The sequence below is a fragment of the Bufo gargarizans genome, chromosome 6 (genome assembly GCF_014858855.1).
Source record: "Bufo gargarizans isolate SCDJY-AF-19 chromosome 6, ASM1485885v1, whole genome shotgun sequence".
In the NCBI taxonomy this organism is placed as follows: domain Eukaryota; kingdom Metazoa; phylum Chordata; class Amphibia; order Anura; family Bufonidae; genus Bufo; species Bufo gargarizans.
In genome coordinates, this window is record NC_058085.1 from 389,077,978 (window position 1) to 389,100,014 (window position 22,037).

Below are 22,037 nucleotides of genomic sequence, written 5' to 3' on the forward strand. Positions count from 1 at the left end.
GGGAAAAGCCACCTATAGGGAATCTTAGATGACCGCAGGGCGTCTGTGAGGGATTTCAGGATCCTTCTTTTCTGGAGGGTGGGGGGTGTTATGTCCTGATACAACTGTACTTTGGCGTCCGCCATGATTATTTCTGACATGGTTCTTGCTTTAAATAATATGGCTTCGGTGTCGCGGTAGCTTAATAAGCCGCAAATGATGTCCCTGGGATGATCCAATGGAGGGGGTTTGGGGCGCAAAGCCCTGTGGACCCGTTCCACAATTATGGAAGATGCACTTTGGGGACCCAGTAGGTTGGAAAATAAGTCCTGCATTGCTGCAAACAAGTCTTCCTTGTCTGAGGCCTCAGGAAGACCCCTTATTCTTATATTTCGTCTGCGGCTCCTATTTTCTTGGTCTTCTACCCTCAATATTGTGTCGTTTATTGCAGACCTGTCGGTTTCTAGTGCGTTTTTATTTGCTAAAGCGAACGAGTGCAGTGTCTCTTGAGATTGTTCCAGGGCGTCCACCCTGTTGCCAATATGGCGGATATCCTCTTTGATGGCCGAAAGCTCTGATGCTATAGGGGCAAGGGCTCTCTGGAGGGCTTGATCCAGGTAATCCCTGGTAGGGGCTGAGGATTCACTCACCGCTTGTTGTGCGTGAGGTGAAGCATTGTCTCCATCTGGATCGTCGCCAGGACCGTCCACGCTGTGCTGCAGGGAACCACGTCCTTTCGGCGCCATCTTGCTTGAATGTGGTGCCTGTTTGCTGAGGAATTTCTCCATTTGTGAAGCCGATTTCTGCAGGCTACCAGCTCCAGGGGCCTCGGTGGGTATGTCCTTAGGCTGGATCTTCACCATTCCGGCGAGGTCAGGTGCTAAAATAGGCTTAAACGCAGCTTGGTGGCGGGAGTGCTTCACTCAAGCAGCCGCCATCCAGCGCGGTCAGGCTCTGACCATTTTTCAATGGAATTCTGGATGCGAAATCCACATCACGAATGGACAGGACACTTGTTTTTTTTCTATGATGCCATTTTTTTTAAAACCTCAAACAGGAAAAAGCTATGTATGTTTTACTATGCAGATTGCCTATTGAAATCAATGGAGAAGTTCTGCCTGCCTTTTTAGTGAAGATTTTAGGCGCGGAATCCGTGTCAAAATACTGCGGGTGAACAAAGTGTAAAGCTTTTGGATGCTTGCAGGAAATTCTAGAGAAGCAGTAGGAATAGTGAGCATGAGGATTCATCAGTATATACACTACGCGGTCCTGGTGCAACCGTCACAGGAAGTGTAGAAATGGTGCAACGGTCACCAAAGCATCCCCGAAAATACAGGAGGAAATACAAGAGGAAGTAACAAGACTTCAGTGACTGTCGGTATCTATGTGCTTGACCAAGGAGTCAGGTTTAGGCCTAAGGCCGAGTTCACACAAACGTGTGTGATCCGTGGCCGTATTGCGGCCGGCAAATTGCAGGCTGCAATACACGGCCACAGTTCCATGTGCATTCCGCATCATGGATGTGGACCCATTCACTTCAATGGGTCCACCAATCCGGAATTGCGGAACGGCCGCACGGAACGGGACCCCTCGGAAGCACTACGGAGTGCTTCCGTGGGGTTGCGTCCCGTACTTCCGTTCCGCAAAAATATAGAACAAGTCCTATCTTTTTGCGGATCGCGGACCCATTAAAGTGAATGGGTCCGTGATCCGATGCGGCTGACCCACGGCCATTGATCGTGCATTGCGGCCCGCAGCACGGGTCACACACGTTCGTGTGAACTCTGCCTAATGCACATGACCGTTGCCGGCCTTGTCCCATATTGCGGCACACAAACAGCGGGTCCGCAATACACAGGCACCGGCCGTGTGCTCCCCGCATCAATGACGCGGACCCATTCAAGTGAGCTGTGGTGCGGAATGGAGGCACGGGACCCCACGGAGTGCTTCTGTGGTGTGTCTCTCTATTCCTCCGCACCACCAAAAAATAGAACTTGTTAAAAAAAAATTACGGTGCGGATGGATCACGGACCCAAGTTGAATGGGGTCTGGATCCGTCGCGGCTGCCACACGGATGGGGCCCGTGCGTGAGGCCTTAGGGAGACTTTCATGACCCTGCGCCTGTCTCTCTGCTGCCAGACACCATGAGGTTGGCGCTCAACCGTTTGATGTGCCACGTGAATACGCCCATACATTGATTAAATACGGCAAGGCATCTTCAGGATTCTTGTCCTGGTAAGAAGATGACGATATAGCGGTAGCATAGGTGGTAACCTTGATCACTGCGGCCATCCTGACAATGAAGGGGAGGTACTGCTGGTACAACGCTGTGTGTGGCACTACTGATAGGCAGGAAGTTACAGCATGGCCAAATTCAAGTGAATAGTCTTGGCCAGAAGAGCCGCTGTTAAAGGTTTTTTTCGGGATTCAGATATTGATGACCTATCCTCTGTAGATCAATATCTGATCATGGGGGTGTATTTCTGGGCACCTCCTCCAGCCATCTTTTTTCACAAATGGACATCCGCCGCAGCTGCCAGTGGCATCTGTCCTGACGCAGCTCCAAGAAAGGACATATGCTACCTTGGCATGGGCATGGCTTTAAACTTTTAGCCTGTGCCTCCATCAGAACGGGAAACTTTTTTACCAATAAGTCCTTTACCATCAGGACATTCATCAATTGCAGGACCATTGGAGTGGTCTATTTGGCCACGTGTCTTTGTGGCCTGCAATATGTAGGCAAGACCAGACAGGAATGCCGTCGCCGAATAGGCGAGCACCTCAATGGCATACACAATAGGACGGATACACCGATAGCGAGAGCTATTGCTTTTCAAGTGGTGGGGATATGGACACCAAACTTCTGCAGAAGGAGGCACAATGGACGTTACTACCTAAAGGTCTGAATGATTACATCTCTTACACCTCCTTCCTGAGATGATCCTCTCTGACTGGCTGGTATCTCCACCTTACCTCCTCCACACTCTTGTCGTGCCTGATGTCCCCACACTAAGGCCTCATGCACACGACCGTATGTATTTTGAGGCCCGCAAAAAATACGGATGACGTCCGTGTGCATTCCGTATTTTGCACAACGGAACAGCCGGCCCTTCATAGAACAGTCCTATCCTTGTCCGTAATGCAGACAATAATAGGACATGTTCTATTTTTTTGCTGAACGGAAATACGGAGTAACTTCAGTTTTTTTTGTGGATCCATTAAAATGATTGGTTCCGTATACGGTGCGCAAAAAAACCCAAAAAAAAACAGAACGGACACAGAAAGAAAATACATTTGTGTGCATGAGCCCTAACTGTGATCCATCCCCCAGCAGATTGCAGTGCATAAAAATCCCCCGGTAGGTTCATATCGCTACTTCCACCTACAGGTAGTGACTATATACATAATTGGACTGACTTGACATTACTTTTGACTGCCGCGTCACACATTGGGCTGAGTTAATAATGACATGGAGTTTAACTTGTTTTGCAGGTCTTTACTTCGGCCACCAAATGGTTATTGCTGGGTTTGACTGATGCATCATGACACATAAAACTCTGCACCTTGCCCGTCTGAGATCAGGCTGGTGTCGTGCAAAAGTTTATTTCAGTAATGCAGCTTAAAATTAGAATTTTGTGAAAAGGTTCAATATTCTAGGCTCCAAGTGTCGCCCTCTAGTCAGCCAATTCATCCATACCCCCTGAGCAAAGGGGACCTGAGATTGCAACTTTGGGGTTTCATAAGCTGTAAGCCATAATCATCCAAATTATAGCAAATAAAAGCTTGAAATATCTCGCTTTGCCTGTAATGAGTCTATATCATGTGTTAGTTTCACCTTTTAAGTTGCATTACTGAAATAAATGAACTTTGCACGATATTCAAATTTTTTCAAGTTTCAACTGTAGCTTTTTTAAAAAAAAAATTGATATCCAAGTACATTTTGCATGGAATACTTGGTGTTGATTGGGCATGTAATGTTATGGTCAAACTGGCCATTATCATACATTAATTTAAAGTCCTGATCGCTAACTGTATGTTACTTCATGCTTACGTACAGACGCTATTGATATCCATTATAGCGGAAGGAGCACTAACTGGCTGCTAGCTCCTGTACCACTGGTTCTCATACTTACCGCGATTATGTCCCATTACACCATTTCTAATGCAAGCGATCAGTGACGGGCCCACGGGGAGGAGACCGACCCACCTCCTGACTGAAAGCCCGCCTAATTCGCTCCACCCTCGGGGTGAGATTGGCAACAATCATAAACGTGTTGAGCGGGATATAGAAAGGGAGCATTAGTTTGAATAAGTCTTAGGGCGTGTTCACACTACCGTGTCGTGTTTTGCGATCCGCTGCCCGTGTGCCTTCTGCAATTCGCGGAATGGAACTGGCGGCCCATTATAGAAATGCCTAATCTTCTCCGCATACGGAAAAGAACATGATCTATTATTTTTGCAGTGCCACGGAACGGCGCAATTGAAGTGAATGGGTCCGCACCCGAGCCTCAAAAAATGCGGCTCGGACGCAGAACAAACCCACGGTCGTGTGAATGAGCCCCAAGGGGCAAAGTATTTGGTACCTATAGTAGCATGGGCCATATAGCCAGCTTCAAGCTACAGATACCGGCCTACACTAGGTTCACAGCTGTTCAGATTAGTTTTCAGGAGAGTGGCTGCCCTTTATTTTACTGGCCATTGAGGCTACCGTGTGAGTGGTATCTGGGGAACGGTGAGCGTCAGTGTTACATAGTCCTTTAGCCTCGGCAGCCACTACTCCTCCCAGCATTTATATTCTCACTAACATGGGGCAGTGACCACGAATTTAGGATGAGGAACTCGCTCACCGAGTTTGCAACTAGTGTACGACACTTCCACCTTCTGCTGCTAGTACACGAGCCGACTGCTTTGTAGTTTCCCTACCCTCAATGTATGTTATATTTGCCACACACGTGGCACAGCCAAAGATCGCACCGTAGCACCTCCTACATATTTCCCTATAACCCTGCTGGATATAAATAAAAACTACTGATTGCCCTGCAAAAAATGAGCTCACATACAGCTCCATCGAGAAAACTATAAAAAGGTTATGGGGGTCAGAATATGAAGATGCAAAGAAAAAATTTACCTTTTTTTAAGCATTACAAAAACAAGAAAAACCTATAAAAACTTGGTATTGCTGTAATCGTTACTGACCCAGGGAATGAAGGTAACAGGTCAGTTTTACCCCATAGGGAACACCCATAAAACTGTGGCGGAATTGTGTTTTCTTTCCCCAATTTCACCCCATTTCGTTTTTTATTCTACTTCATCGTATGCAATATTAAATGGTGACATTAAAAAGTACAACTTGAGTTGCAAAAAGTATGTGAACAGAAAAATAAAATAAGTTATGGCTTTAGGAAGGCAGGGATTATAAAGAATAAAAACTGAAAATTAGCTGAGGCTGAAAGGGTTAACTCAGACACATCAGCTCTGTAAAATACAACGGTAAGAGTCCAAAAGGCATAAAACAGTTTACTGTATATAAAATAAAGTTATAAAGCATGGCTTCCATAGAAAATCAAATGCATTGCAGAGGACGCTCTCCTGCTCCAACAAAACAAAAAAAAGGAGAATGCGCAGGAGCGGGCAGAGCGTCGTGAAACTATCGATCGGAACCATCGGTCTTGGAAGGCATGTAAACAGACAAGTGTTATGTCCACGGGTAGGATGACACGTGAGATTTACTACTCAGATGGAACCACACGGTGGTGAATATACTGCGACCGTCCTCTCAGAAAAAGGTACAGATTTATTAAGTCTGTAGGAACTCCGGCTGCACTCGGGCCACCTTCCGCGGTTCCTTCATGTGAGTCTTGGGACACTGCATCTCACACCAGCTGATGGGCACCATGGTTGCCCCTGGGAAAAGAAGACAATGCACATTTTTACAATCAATTATCAGAAGACAACTGCACCGCACCGTTCACACGTGGCCATCACTACGGCTCACAGTGAACAAAAGCTCATACCGTGCTTTGCATTTTTGTCTTTTTAGCTGTGAGTGTAGACCGAGATTATAATACCCATGGTATGCAGCAGACAAGCGGTCTGGAGTTATGGTACATGGAGGGCACACAGCTTGCACAGTCTGCGGCATACCGGTCCGGGCACACAGCTTGCACAGTCTGCGGCATACCGGTCCGGGCACACAGCTTGCACAGTCTGCGGCATACCGGTCCGGGCACACAGCTTGCACAGTCTGCGGCATACCGGTCCGTGCACACAGCTTGCACAGTCTGCGGCATACCGGTCCGTGCACACAGCTTGCACAGTCTGCGGCATACCGGTCCGTGCACACAGCTTGCACAGTCTGCGGCATACCGGTCCGTGCACACAGCTTGCACAGTCTGCGGCATACCGGTCCGTGCACACAGCTTGCACAGTCTGCGGCATACCGGTCCGTGCACACAGCTTGCACAGTCTGCGGCATACCGGTCCGTGCACACAGCTTGCACAGTCTGCGGCATACCGGTCCGGGCACACAGCTTGCACAGTCTGCGGCATACCGGTCCGGGCACACAGCTTGCACAGTCTGCGGCATACCGGTCCGGGCACACAGCTTGCACAGTCTGCGGCATACCGGTCCGGGCACACAGCTTGCACAGTCTGCGGCATACCGGTCCGTGCACACAGCTTGCACAGTCTGCGGCATACCGGTCCGTGCACACAGCTTGCACAGTCTGCAGCATACCGGTCCGTGCACACAGCTTGCACAGTCTGCGGCATACCGGTCCGTGCACACAGTTCCCACTCACCTGCTTCACTATGTGCGACCACAACTCCCAATTCATTCTCTGCCGTTGTCAACAGATAATTGGACTGGGCGTCTCCTAAAGATATCTGGATGTGATGTAAGGAAGCTGCGACAACTTTAAAAGGGGTTTTCCAGGCTCAGGATCCTTAGGATAGGGCCGGCCATCAATATCAGATAGGCAGGGATCCTACTCCGCACCCCTGACTATCAGCTGTTCAGAGGGGCCACGGAGCTCATGTAAGGGCTGCGGCTCTTCATAGTCTACCTTCTTCCACCTACCTGTATGCAGTCTACATAGTAGCAGCAGTGCGGGGGGGGGGGGTTGGGGCCTGGTCCTGTTAAACTGAATGTAACGAAGCTGCAGCACACGTGCACCACTAGTAAGTAGACGGAGCGAACGAAGAGGCCGCAGTGCTGACACGAGTGCCACATTCCCTTCAAACGGCCCCATGTACATTCAATCAACGTCTGGTTCGGCCAACCGGTCGCCGGGAAAGTCACTGATAAACCAGGCACGATGTCTTGTAGGGCTAGCTCAGCCGAATGTAATGACACATTTCGCCTCATTCTGGAGCATAAGTACTTTAAATCCATATGCAAATGAGCAGTTACGTGCACTGAGGGCGTGTCCAAGCTACTCGTTGCACCCTTGCCAGCTCCTCCCTCTGCTCCTTGACAGAAAGGGCCAGACGAGACTATTGTGCAGTAACCTAGCCATGACAATCAAGAGGGAGCACTGGACAAGGAGGCAGGAGGAGCAAGGGCCTGCCCTCTGTGCACCTAACTGTTCATTTGCATATGAATTAAAAGCTATTTTTCGCCAGTATTAAGAAGTGACTTGTTAAAGGGGTTTTCCGAGACTGATATCCCGATGACCTATGCTCTGGTTAGGTCATCAGTACCTGATCGGTGGGGGTCCGACACCTGGGACCCCCGCTTATCAGCTGTTTGAGAAAGCAGTGGCGCAGCTTTCCCTAGGCCAAGTGATGTAACGTTCATCGGTCACATGGCCTAGGCGCAGCTCAGCCCCGCTGAAGTGAATGGGGCTGAGGGCGATACCAAGCACAGCCTTTATACAATGTACGGAGCTGTGCTTGGCGAGCGCCGATCAGAGGATAAGTCATTAGTATACAAGTCTCGGAAAAACCCCTTTAAGGCTTCAAGCACACGACCATATTTTCCTCCTGTGTGCTATCCGTATTTTTTTGCAGATCAGTGCGGCAGTTGCACAAATTAAGGAACATATCCTATTCTGGTCCGTGCTCCAGACAAGAATTGATGGGAGTGAGAAAACTATGGAATGCACATGGAAGGTGTCCGTATTCTGCAGATCGTTGTTTGTGGCCAAAATATGGACACAGCCGTGTGCATGACGCTCGAGTGAAAGGTATCATTACATTTGGCTGAGCTAGCCCTACAAGGCATTGTGCCTGGTGTAACAGTGAATTTCCTGGTGACAGGATCCCTTTAACGGCACATCCTACCAGCAGAATACGTCAGTGGTGCAGCCTCAGGTTTTGTAGCTGCAATGGTAAGCAATCGTAAAACATGTACAATAAAAAGTCTTTAGCTCTAGTTTTCTTCTGGCAGGTCCTTATGAAAGGGGTTATCCAACCCCTATAATGCCCCCCAAAACATTAGTTATGTGGGGATCCAACTCCCAGCCAATTAGCTGACGGGAGAGGCTGCACTAGTGGCTGTACCTGGTACTGCAGCTTGGTCCCATTTACCAGATTAGAACTGAGCTGCAATACTAGATACGGCCAGTACAAAAAAAAAAAAAAAAAGGCAGAGCTGTGCCCGAAAGGGACGTTGCGTTCCGACACTCATCTGATCTGCGGGTGGGGACCACTACTGATTGAAGGACTGGACATCAATTTTGTAGTCCTGGAAAACACCATTAATTACTACTGTTCCAAAAAAAAGGATACAACTTTTGCTACCACTATATCTCCTGGTCGAAAGCTTTTGTAAACTTCAACCTGTAAAAGACAGACAACGAGTTAGAAAGTACAGAAAGTATATATTATGTAGTAAATGTGAACCAGTTGCTCCAGGTTTTAATATTAAAGGTGTTATCCGGTATCAGATTGGCGGGTGTCTGACACCCCGGACCACTGCCGTGAGCGCTGTTGGCCTCTTCCTAGACCATGTGATGTCACTCTACATCGGTCACATGACAAAGTTGCAGCTCAGCCCTATTGATCTGAATCGGGCTGAGCTGCAATACCAAGCACAGCCACTATATAACGTATGGCGCTGTGCTTGGTGAAAACACTGATGCTGGTGTATTAACCCCTTGTATGCCGCGGTCAAAGCTGACCGCAGCATGCACAGGGGTTGCGGAGGGTACGCTTCCCCACGTGCAATGATAGGGACTCGATGGCAGCCCGATGCCTTCCATAGGCATCAGGGCTTACCTTCTACGGAAGCCTGTGAGATCCAGGCCTTAGGCTGGGTCTCACAGGCAGGCTGTCAGCATGCAAGCTGACATGCAATGCATTACAATACACCATGTATCGCAACGCATTGCAGAGGGGATCAGATCCCCAGAAGTTGAAGTCCCAGAGTGGGACAAAAAAAAAAAAAAAGGTAAAAAAAGTGTATAACGACAGGCTCTATAAAAATATCACATGACGTAATCCCTCAGGTGAACCCCGTAAAAAAAAAAAAAAAAAAAAAAAAAAAAAAAAAAAAACGGTGCTAAACAAACTTTTTTGCTCACCTTACATCACTAAAAGTGCAACACCAAGCGATCTAAAAGGCGTATGCCCCCAAAATAGTACCAAACAGTCACCTCATCCCGCAAAAAATATGAGCCCCTAAGACAATCGCCCAAGAAATAAAAAAAATAAAAAATAACTATGGCTCTAAGAATATGGAGACACTAAAACATGATTTTTTTTGTTTAAAAAAACAACCTGCTCTATAAAAATACCACATGACTTAACCCCTCAGGTTGGTAACACTGTAAAAAAAAAAAAAAGAATATAAGAACTATGTTAAAAAAGCAATTTTTTGTCACCTTACATCACAAAAACTGTAATACTAAGCGATCAAAAAGTCATATGCACCCTAAAATAGTACAAATCAAACAAACAGTCATCTCATCCTGAAAAAAATTAGCCCCTACTTAAGACAGTCGCCCCCAAAAAACTATGGCTTTCAGAATATGGAGACACTAAAAAAAATTATTTTTTTTCAAAAATGCTTTATTATATAAAACCGAAATAAAACCCCCCAAAAAAATTGTCATATTTGGTATTGTCACGTCCATAGCAATTTGCTCTATAAAAGTAGCCCATGATCTAACCTGTCAGATGAATGTTGTAAATAACAAAAAATAAAAAACGGTGCCAAAACAGCTATTTCTTGTTACTTTGCCTCACAAAAAGTGTAATATAGAGCAACCAAAAAACACATGTACCCTATAATAGTACCAACAAAACTGCCACGTTATCCTGTAGTTTCTAAAATGGGGTCACTTTTTTGGAGTTTCTACTCTTGCGGTCTTCAAATGTGACATGGCAATTTAAAATGATCCCAGTGAAATCTGCCCTCCATAAACCATATGGCGTTCCTTTCCTTCTGCTCCCTGCCGTGTGCCCGTACAGCAGTTTACGACCACATGTGGGGTGTTTCTGTAAACTACAGAATCAGGGTAATAAATAGAGTTTTGTTTGGCTGTTAACCCTTGCTTTGTTACTGGAAAAAATAGATTAAAATGGAAAATCTGCCAAAAGAGCGAAATTCTGAAATTTCATCTACATTTTTCTTTAAATTCTTGTGGAACACCTAAAGGGTTAACAAAGTTTGTAAAATCGGTTTTGAATACCTTGAGGGGTGTAGTTCCTAGAATGGGCTCATTTTTGGGTGGTTTCTATTATGTGAGCCTCGTAAAGTGACTTCAGACCTGAACTGGTCCTTAAAAAGTGGGTTTTGGAAATTCTGAAAAATTTCAAGATTTGCTTCTAAACCTTCTAACGTCCCAAAAAATAAAATGGCATTCACAAAATGATCCAAACATGAAGTAGACATATGGGAAATGTAAAGTAATAACTATTATATGAGGTATCACTATCTGTTTTAAAAGCAGAGAAATAGAATTTTGGAAAGTTGCAAATTTTTCCAATTTTTTTGTAAATTTTTATAAAAATGAAAACTATTGACTGAAATTTACCACTATCATAAAGTACAAAGTGTCATGGGAAAACAATCTCAGAATGGCTTGGATAAGTAAAAACCTTCCAAAGTTATTACCACATAAAGTGACAAATCAAATTTAAAAAAAACGGCCTGGTCCTTAAGGTGAAAAATGGCAGGGTCCTGAAGGTGTTAAAGGAAGCCGACACTGGCACATTATTGTAGAGGTCTTCCTGAGCTCATGGACTCCTCTAAATATTTTACATTGGAGCTTTGCGGAAACACAACAGGGGAGTATAGAGATATAAAGTACCGACTGGGGGCGAGCGTCAGCAGGACTGCAGTTACTAATGCTTAATCAAGGTGACAGATTCCCTAATAAACTGGGAAACCAAATCAAAGTGATGCAACAACAAACTGGACAAAAACGGCTTTATTATAACCTCCATCATAATCTTCTGGCATATCGCTCGGATACGTCAGAACGCTAGGATAGATTAGGGTCCACTAATTCGGACAATAAAAGGGCTTTACGGTCCCTTTTGGCTTCTGTCCATCCACTGTGCAGGAAAACGACAACACAGCTCCATTTAAGTAGATGGGGCTTTGCTGCAGTCCCTGCGCAGGACATGGACGGGAACGACACTTTAAAAGGAAAAATAACTTAAGTGCTTAAAAACTTTAAAACAGCAGTCCGAGGACCTTGAGGGACCCAGCTGACAGACTGACATCAATAAGCAATACGCCATCAACTCTAAAGCCTCATTCCCAAGTCAGTGTTCCACGTACGTGTTCTCCACGGACAGCACACGTCCCCATTCATTTTAATGTGTGTATTCAGACATCAGTGTTCTTTTTACCACAGTCCGTGTTTTTAGCACGGACGAACACTCTATTTTGTCAGTGTTCATATATCCCATCACGCCCATTATAGTCTATGGGTCCGTGAAATCCACAGATGCCATCCATGTTTCACGGATCATTAAAAAGGGATGCTTTGAAAATTATTTTTCAGCTGTGCAGTTTCAGTGCACCAAGGACAGCAAAAAACGGACACAGGGGCATCTTCAATGGAGGCATCACTGCCCACCTTTTGAAGGATTTAAGCACAGACACGGACGTTTGAATGAGGCTTAATGGTGGGAAAACCTCTCTAGGGGCTGTGAGCGCGATTCTCCATTCTGGACACTGCTCTTTTCTCAGAAGCTCACGGCATTATACTGATTTATAATGCTATGTGCCTCTGCAGGACCTTATCGCTACAGAATCATACCGACATAAAGCTGTCACTATGATTCTGTAGAAGGAAAGTCATCCAGAGACGCACTGCGTTATAAGTCATGATGATGCCATGTGCTCCTGCAAGTCCAGAATGGAGGATCGTGCCCACACACATGGAGCGCGGTTTCCGCACTGGACCCGCTTGTCTAAAACAGCCCCTAGAGGCAGTTTTGTAATAAGCAGCACTCCAAGACGATTACTTCTGGTTATTACCTTATCTTTCTCTGTTGCACGGATATCTTCTTTTCTAGGGGGGATATAAAAAAATATATATATAAAAAAAAACTCAACATCCCAATGATAAAAAGGACGATGATAATGTCGCTTATTGATATTATAATAAGGAAAGAAGATATTAAACATAACTTCAAGTATCTTTAAACACAGGATATACTGTCTGCTTAGTAAACTGTAATTCTACAGAAGATCTAGTCTACAACATGTGGTGTGTGTGTATATAAATGTGATTGGAAGGAATTTATAACCCTAGATAGTAAGTGCCAAGCCTCAAGGTTTTTCTTAGGCCCCTTTCACACAGGCGAGTTTTCCACACGGATGCGCGAGTTGAACGCATTGCACCCACACTGAATCCGGACCCATTCATTTCTATGGGGCTGTGCACATGAGCGGTGATTTTCACGCATCAGTTGTGCGTTGCGTGAAAATCGCAGCAAGCTCTATTTTGTGCGTTTTTCATGCAACGCAGGCCCCATAGAAGTGAATGGGGCTGCGTGAAAATCGCAAGCATCCGCAAGCAAGTGCGGATGCGGTGCGATTTTCACGCACGGTTGCTAGGAGACGATCAGGATGGGGACCCGATCATTATTATTTTCCCTTATAACATGGTTATAAGGGAAAATAATAGCATTCTGAATACAGAATGCATAGTACAATAGCGCTGCAGGGGTTAAAAAAAAAATAAAAAAAATTTTTTAACTCTCCTTAATCCACTTGTTCGCGCAGCCGGCATCTCCTCTGTCTTCATCTGTGATGAAAAGGACCTTTGACGTCACTGTGCTCATCACATGGTCCGTCACATGATCCATCACCATGGTGATGGATCATGTGATGAGCGTACTGACATCATCAAAGGTCCTTTTCCTCACAGAAGAAGACAGAACAGATGCCAGCTGCGCGAACAAGTGGATTAAAGGAGAGTTAAATTTATTTTTATTTTATTTTTTAACCCCTCCAGCGCTATTGTACTATGTATTCTGTATTCAGAATGCTATTATTTTTCCTTATAACCATGTTATAAAGGGTAAATAATACAATCTACACAACCTTGAACCCAAACCTGAACTTCTGTGAAGAAGTTCGGGTCTGGGTACCACAGTCAGTTTTTTATCATGCGCGTGCAAAACACATTACACCCGCGCGATAAAAACTGAACGGAACACAATCGCAGTCAAACCTAACTGCAATTGCGTACCTACTCGCGAGAGGCCTTAGGCTTCACGCACACGACTATGTATTTTGCAGTTCGCAAGCCACAGATCCCGGCCGTTTGCATGCAGCCATTTTATTTTACCCTTCTATAGAAATGTCCAGTCTTTGTCTTGGATGCAGACCAAAAATAGAGTCATGGGGCATTATTAAAATAAAGGACTTCTGGAAGGTTGGGCAGAGGACTGTTCACTGCACACATCCTGTGTCTGTCTTACTATGGCGGTCCCTGCCCCTAAAGGACATGAAAATCACTGATAATTGGTTAGATCCCTTGTTCGGGGACCATACAGAAATTCTACCATGACATCATACTGTGGAGCCCACTAAGGCTACTTTCACACTTGCGTTCGGGGCTCTGCTTGTGCGTTCTGTTTGAAGGCTCTCACAAGCGGCCCCGAACGCATCCGTACTGCCCTAATGCATTCTGAGTGGATGCGGATCCGCTCAGAATGCATCAGTCTGGCACCGTTTGTCCTCCGCTCAGCAGACGGACACCTGAACGCTGCTTGCAGCGTTCGGGTGTCCGCCTGGCCGTGCGGAGGCAAACGAATGTAAGTCAATGGGGACGGATCAGTTTGAAGTTGACACACTGTGGCTCAATTTCAAACGGATCCGTCTCCCATTGACTTTCAATGTAAAGTCTGGACGGATCCGTCTGAGCAACTTTCACACGTAGAAATTTTTCTGAAATATAATGCAGACTGATCCGTTCTGAACAGATCCCATCGTCTGCATTATAGAAGCGGATCCGTCTGTGCAGACACCAGACGGATCCGCTCCAAACGCAAGTGTGAAAGTAGCCTTAGCCCAACATTTACAAAGGTCACAGGTTGGAGGACTGATTACTGGAAGCCCCTGGGCCCAGCTGGTAACATGGAAGCTGCATTATGAGCTTCTCTCCCCCATTACTGGGCACTAACCATGATCCTTGTTTTCAATGGACACCTGTGGTTCTCGACAACAAAGCCCAACATGGCTCTCCACTGTAATGTGGGGGAATCATGGGAGAAACCCTGTTCCATTAACAAAATGGTGGGACCTCGACTGATTTTGGGAAAGGGAGTTCTTCTCCCCCGAATAAATTGGGCAGCGGTTGACGCATGTTCACTACCGCTCCATTCGATATAACCGATCGCTGTACTCTGCTAGCGCACATGCTTGACTGCCATTCCTTTCATACAGGGGGACATAGGCAGTCGGACCCCCACTGACACCTATCCTGTGGATAGGTGATAAGTGTAATTGGATGTATGGATAGCATAACCAAAGCCCTTTAATACAACCTAGAACACCACGTGGAAGTAGGCCGTACCTGATTGTGCCTCTGAACGTGTTTTTGAGCGCAGTCGCACCGATGTACATGATCTGGACTTTAGCAAATCTTGGGTTAATACTCATCACCTGCAATTATACAAAAAGGCTTTAGGAAAACAGAAGTCATTGAATGTCCTTTTCCCTACAGAGCACTGCCAGCCATTAAAGGGGTATTCCGGGGTCCGGATGGAAAACTTAAAAAAGAAGGCAGAACATTTATACCACAACAGGGTTCGGCACTCCGACGTCCTGCAACTACAATTCCCAGAATGCTCCATTCACTTCTATGGGTGTTACAAGAACAGCTAAGCATGGTATGCATGCTGGGAGTTGTAGTTTCACAGCAGCTGGAGTGCAGAAGGTTGCTGACCCCTGTACTACAATATGTAGGATTATCTCCTTTTGTCACTTTGTGCTCCTCCTCGGTGCAGTGAGAATTAGCGTGCCTTCAGCAGCAGCCCATGTGGGTAGCGGACTACAGCTCCCATCCTGCATTCCAGGCCGTTCTCCCCCCTCTGCATTCCCATGACTCTGCCCTCTTGTGCATTTCACATTGTGCTCCCTCACTACACAGTTCCCAGTTACTATAGTTCCTAGTGCTGGAACTTCGCATGTTCGACCAGTAAGCTGAACGACGGGTCTACTAAGTAGCGGGCTAGAAGCATCACATTCTGGGCCAGTAAGTGGAGAGGGAGTATGTGAAAAACTACTGAAAAGATTTAATTACTATATATTGGGGATTTTTACTTTGTACCTCATACCCTCAATGGAAGTCATGTTCTGTATACCAGAAAACCCCTTCAGCTGCATTTTGTTAGGGGCTCCATTTTCTGACTAGTCTGGGGTCCCCCTCCATATACCTGTGGCCTGAGGGCCACACGCAGCCCGTGATACCATGCTGTGTGGCTCCCAACCATCTAGATCCAGAAATGTCTGTGTGTCTGCTCATGTCAGAGAGATAAGAAGTGGCACACAGCTCAGGGGCAGGGACTGGCAGGTACGCCCGATACCCCTGAATAGTCACCTGTGGGTTCCCAGTAGAATAGGGGCCTCTGACCCCTGGTTAGAGGTGGCCGTCCAAGCATTCAGCTGTGCCCATTGTAGTTTATAGGGCGTTAACACAACACCCATCATCTTCGACGGAGGGAGCCACGTGCATGTAAATCTCCTTCTTGCTGCAGCGCCGATTGGAAAGAAAGCGGAACCTACACTTTTGATATGCCCTAAATGTGTTAGGTTTTACTGCTGCCCTTGGGAGCTGTTCAGTACGACAGGGTGATCCTCGGACCAGGACATGTTGTGCGCCCTGCTCTAGTGAGACCAAGTGTATGAGACATGACAGGAAGGACGGCGACGAGCACTACTCACCTTACAGGTCACCACAGAGCCCACGTCAGGCAGAAGATGAGAGTCTGTGTCCCTCACTACAGAGATCACCGGCATCTACACAACGAGAAGAAAAGTCAGTGACACCGCTGGCGAGGAACTACCTTGTATGCCAGTACGGTGGGCATTTGCCACAAGGTGCCCAAGATTTTATAGAATATTCGCAGTCACAGAAGCAACAAGGTAACAGACACCCTGTTCCTTCTGCTATTCAGCATGGTGGTATTTCTTCAGTCAGATACAGAATTTAAGGGGTATTCCAGCACAACGCAGGCAGGAGAAGACAGGGGAGCGCAACGCCGGACCCAGAGCAGAGCCGCAGGAGAGGTAAAGAAGTTTCAGTCTGATGGGGATCTGAAAAAATAGGGCTGTTCTGAGGTCTGATGTGATGTCCTGATATTCATGGGGGTCTAATCTGAGGTCTGATTAAAAATAATTTTTCTTATTTTCTTCCTCTAAAATATTGGGTGCGTCTTATAAAGCGAAAAATACAGTATAAGTTATCCTTTATTTTTTTCCCAGTATATTCAGCTTACCTTTGGCTGGAATATCCATTTAACTATTTTTGTGGTCTGCATCAGTGGGCTATTGTTGTACTAGTGGTTATATATGTGTATATCGCTGACCACGTATGGAAGTCTCTGTGTCCATAGGACATAAGATGGTGGTAGTCACGTGACTGATCCTTGTGCCCTCTTCCTCTGTGCTATTTGGCTGCGTAGACTTCAACGCATGCGCTGAAAGCTAACTGACCTTGTTCAGCGCCTGTGCAGGCAGCAGTGCATATCAGTCAGTATTCAGCGTCTGTGTAGAAGTGCACACTCAGGAAGCGCCGCCATATTACCTCCTATGGATCCAGACACTGCTGGTTTATCACAGGGAACCCCTTCAACCATTATTGTCCTGGTTTACAAGGAAACTTCCCATCATTGCACCAAATAAAACAGCGCAAAGCACCATAAGGCCTCTTTCACACGAGCGCGTTTTCCATCAGGGTGCCATGTTTTCCACGCATCATCTCTGTATTCAGGGGAGAAAAAAAAAAAAAAAAAAAAAAAGAATCGCAGCCTGTTCTATATTTTGCGTTCTTCACGCAGCTCTGGTTCCATTGAAGTGAATGCGGGTTCTGTAAAAAAAAAAAAACGGATTGCATCTGGATAAAATGCGTTTTTCACTGATGGTTGCTAGAAGATGTAGATTGTTATTCTTCAGGTTTTTCTTCACGCGCGTGAAAAACACATCAAAAACTGAAACACAGAACGCAATCGCAGACAAAACTGACTGAACTTGCATGTAAAACCTTCCGTTTTTTTCCTGAACAGACCCTGAGAGAATCCGTCACACTGGTGTGAAAGAGGCCTTGAGGAATTACCATTTACCTTGTAAAGACAATCACAAATTACATATCGGAGCCAGTAATCGGCTCAAGTCTGGGGGTCCCCCCCCCCCCCTGTACGATGGCAGTAGCCCCCTCAGGGTATACAGCCGGGGTATTTTATTGCAGCGATTTCATTCACTTCTACACAAAGTCCAGCTCATGTAAACCCACGACGTGCGAGAAGTCATTACCAAACCATTGTCGGTCTTCTTCGTGACGTATCCAGACAGCGAGGAGAAGACGTAGCCGTGTTTGCAGTAAGTCCCGTAGCCCGGCGCACAGTCCTCCAAGCTGCACAGCCGCTCCCCTAGAGGACAAGCAGATGTATTACACCATCGGATTCTACATCACATCATCGCCCCAATTTCACAGTAAGCGCCAGCTGTTCTGAAAACTAAAAGTCCCAGAAAGTCATATAAGAACAGCTGAGCAGACATGCATGCTGGGAGTTGTAGTTTCAGCACAGACGGAGTGGCGAAGGTTGCTTATCCTCGTAGTAAGCAGATTGGTTTATACGTCTCCGGAGAGCAGCGCAGATTTTACAATATGACCGCACACCATTATCTTACACCCTTCTTCTTTCAATGGGGCAAACCTCTGTGAATGAAACGCACCAGCAGCACTAATTGCTGCCCGTCACTGGTAATTTGCTACATTGCATCAGTGCAGGAGTAATGTCTCAACCTGGAATCCAGAATTGTCTTGACTGGATACTATTGTAACAAACACTCTGCTGTGAGAAGGATCTGGGAGATATTTTTTTTAGCAATCAGAGATCATTATATATATATATATATATATATATATATATATATATATATATATATATATATATATATATAGAAAAACGAAGAAGTCCAGCGGGAGCATCAACCTGAATGTGGGTGCACTATCCAGTACAAGGTAGCGGCAATACCTCAAGTGTTATAGAAACAGAAAAATCCGGAATGCACTCCAAGATAATTGTGAAACAAGTGATTTATTCACCCATACAAGGCGCAACTCGCGACGTTTCGGCTCGCTCCGTTTATATATATATATATATATATATATATATATATATATATATATATATATATATTTTTTTTTTTTAAGGTTCAGTATACAATGGATTTACGTAATATTGGGGGTCGTGCAGTCGTACCGTCCTCCTAATCTGACGTCAGCGTGGTACCATTCATTGGAATAGGTCTGATGCACGATACTTCATGGGCATCAGACGGCTGCATCAGCGCCCACCCAATGTCGCACTGGGCAGGAGTGGGCACCAACAACCCCTTTAAAGGGGGTTGTCCTATTGCCACAACTATCCCTTATCCCATCCTGCTCTACCAGAGACAGTGGAGCACAAGCGCCGGATATCTGCAGAAGTCGCATAGAGATAACCGCAGCCGCAGCGCACTCGCCTACAGCTCCAGGCCCTCGTAATTGGCAGGACCCCCACCGATCAGACACTTGTCCCCTATCCTGTGGTTATTGTAACAGGACAGCCCCTTTAATCCACTTTTGCATATTGCCAGCTGGACTACAGACACGCCACAAGGTTTTCCTGCGGTTCTGGCGGTCCAGGACTCGGATCTCCAGAGCGTTCTGTAGTGATGGAAGTCTGCTGAACCAGAACCGCAGGGGTTTGGGGTCCTATGCCGGAAGCACAGCTGTTAAATAAAACATGTCCATATTAAAGGGGCTGTGTAACTTGAGGGGCGGTCAGGCCTGCAAAGGGGAAGCATACTTACCTGCTCTCCGTCACTGGCTCCCACCATGTACTTTTCCTGTTTGACGCCACTGCAGCCAATCGCTGCTCACATCAAATGATCCTCAGCAGCTTCGGACGCTACATCTGAAGTCACTTCGTTCAAAACTTCGGAATTACACTGTACAGAGATCCGTCTCCATACGGTATTAGAATGTATGGGCTCCGATGAGCTGAAGTCGTGTGAGACTTCGGTAACTGATTTTTAAAGTGGAAAACAGTTTTAGAACTTGGAACCGAACTCGGCTTCAGGTCGGAGGTACCAGTCGGAACCGAAGCAGAGTTCGGTTTTAAAGTGGTTTTTCACTTTAAAAATCAACTACCGAACATATTCAACACAGTGTTGCGCGACTTCCTTAATAACTTACATTCAAATACTGTGCGCAGACGGATCTCCATACAGTATTATTCCGAAGTTTAGCGGTAGCATCCGAAGCTCGCTTCGCTCAGAATACATAATCAGTACCTGATAGGTGGGGGTCTGACACCAAGATCAACTGCGTGAAGAGGCGGTCGAGTGCTGCAGCCTCTTCCCAGGCCAGTGACGTTCATCGGTCACATGACCTATACGCCAATCCAATTGAAAGGACCTGGGCTGCAATACCGTGCACGGCCACCATACAAAGGACGGCGCTGTGCTTGCTACACGGTGAAGAGCCCATAGCCTCTGCAAACAACTGGGAGCACTACAAAATACATAACATTACCTAAGTGGTGGTCACGTGCCGTTCATCGGGTCACATGACCACTGCAGCCAATCACTGGGCATGCTTCAGCTGCTCTGTGCGCAGGAGTGCGGTACCGCAACCAGCCTGCACAAGGCTGTGATCTCAGTACAATATTCCGCTATACACTATGTCGCACAGCTACAAGCCTCACTCCGCGACGGCCTATCCTGGGACTTGTAGTCCCACATCACACCGCAGGAAACCTGGCTTTCTAACGAACGTCTCCGAACTCACCGGGAACACAACACCGAGCAGGAGCCATCCTTAACCACGTGTGGCTTCGCCGTGACGGAAGTCGCGCTACGATTGGATGATGCGATACCACGTGGTCGTAACATGCCTCCAGGCTATTGGACACTGTGTCCAGGCGACGAGCCAACCAGCGTTGAGAGGCAGCAGCCATCTTTAGTGAGGGAAAGGAGACCAGGAAGTAGTGTAGCGTCTAAACTCCATGCGCCGTAAGGACCTTGTGACGTCTCAGGGGCGCCTGACATTTCTTGGTTCAAAGAAAGTGCAAAATTCTTCAGTGTAGTAATTATTATTATTAATTGACACTTCCATTGTCCATACACTCAAATGGGACACAGAATTGTCAGTATTGTTAGGGTGGTGTCTGCGGGTACTGCTTGTCAGGGTTCTCCAGTTTTGTTATTTTAAACTTCGACAATACAAACATGGGGCTGGCCAATCCTGTGTGAAATTTCAAAATGCATATTAAACCACCAACAGTACCTTATTACCGCCTGTAGCATGATTATAAGGGTGTCTCTGTCTTGTCTGTACAATGCGCCAAAAGTCTGAAAAAATACTTTTATTCAACTGGCCGCGCTATGTAAACGATAGTGCCCCGCCCCTTAGTATTTGATAGGATGTCCAATTCCTTCCCTGCTGGGCGCTTGAGCGTAGTCTCGCGCATGCTCTCATGTGCGAGCGTCTTATCATTGACTTGTTCGTCATGGTCCCACTGGAGTGTTCCTAGTGGCAGCAGCTATACCCATGGTCTCCTGTGTCCCCCAATGATATGAGCGAGAAAGGGACTAATGGTACGTGTCCCCAATGATACAAGCGCTCATCTCCCTGTGCCCTGCCGCCGCCCCCCACTTGTCACCAGGGCCGCGCCGCCTGGGGCCATTGCCTCACTTTGCCTAATTTGCGGTTCTGCCCTGCTAGCGCCCCCTGGAATTTTGTGCCCGGGGCAACAGCCCAGTCCACGCTACGCCACTGGCCAGCGGGGCTCAAGAGGCAGCGCTGTGCAGATTAGTGGTGGGAGGGTTTGGTCATCACTAGTGTTGAGCGAAACAAGCTTCAGTCAAAACTTTTGTTTGAATGCTGTACGGAGATCATAGATCCAAAGTCGGCTTCTGTACTGACTGGAGTTGATTTCGGATCCCAGTTTGTTTAAAATTGTTTTTAAGTTGAATAATCGAATGCTGACGTTATTCACTGAAGTCTCGAAAGACTGTGGAGATAACGAATTTCACCTCGGCGGAGCCCAAACATTTGGATAATGTACTGAGACAGATCTCCGTACAGCATGCAAACGAAGTTTTGACCGAAGCTCACTTCACTCAACACTAGTCATCACTATCAGATCCAGTAAGTGAAGGCCTGTGGACAGGGTCATCAGTAATTAAAGGGAACCGGTCAGCACCAAAATGGACCATAAACCGCCGGCAGTACCTTACAGCTGCTGACACCAGGTTTCTAATGATGTTCTTGTGTAAGTTGCATGATCGCTGTTGATAGAGATGTGGATATCATTCTGTTCCAAGGACTACATAACCAGATGATTTCTATGTAGCTGCTTGAAACTGCCTCTTCCATATC

At 46.4% G+C, this 22,037-nt stretch overlaps 1 protein-coding gene across 1 annotated transcript; it reads right to left on the reverse strand.

The window, feature by feature from the left end:
* Nucleotides 1–5,478: 5,478 nt before the first annotated feature.
* On the reverse strand, nt 5,479–20,567 carry LOC122940188 (exosome complex component CSL4-like). Its single transcript, XM_044296624.1, has 8 exons — nt 20,445–20,567; nt 17,921–18,036; nt 16,334–16,408; nt 14,964–15,052; nt 12,416–12,449; nt 8,710–8,760; nt 6,780–6,864; nt 5,479–5,883 (listed from the first exon to the last, which is right to left on the reverse strand). The coding sequence occupies exons 1-8, from the start codon at nt 20,470–20,472 to the stop codon at nt 5,777–5,779; spliced, it is 585 nt and encodes a 194-aa protein (XP_044152559.1). The 5' UTR covers nt 20,473–20,567; the 3' UTR covers nt 5,479–5,776.
* Nucleotides 20,568–22,037: the final 1,470 nt, after the last annotated feature.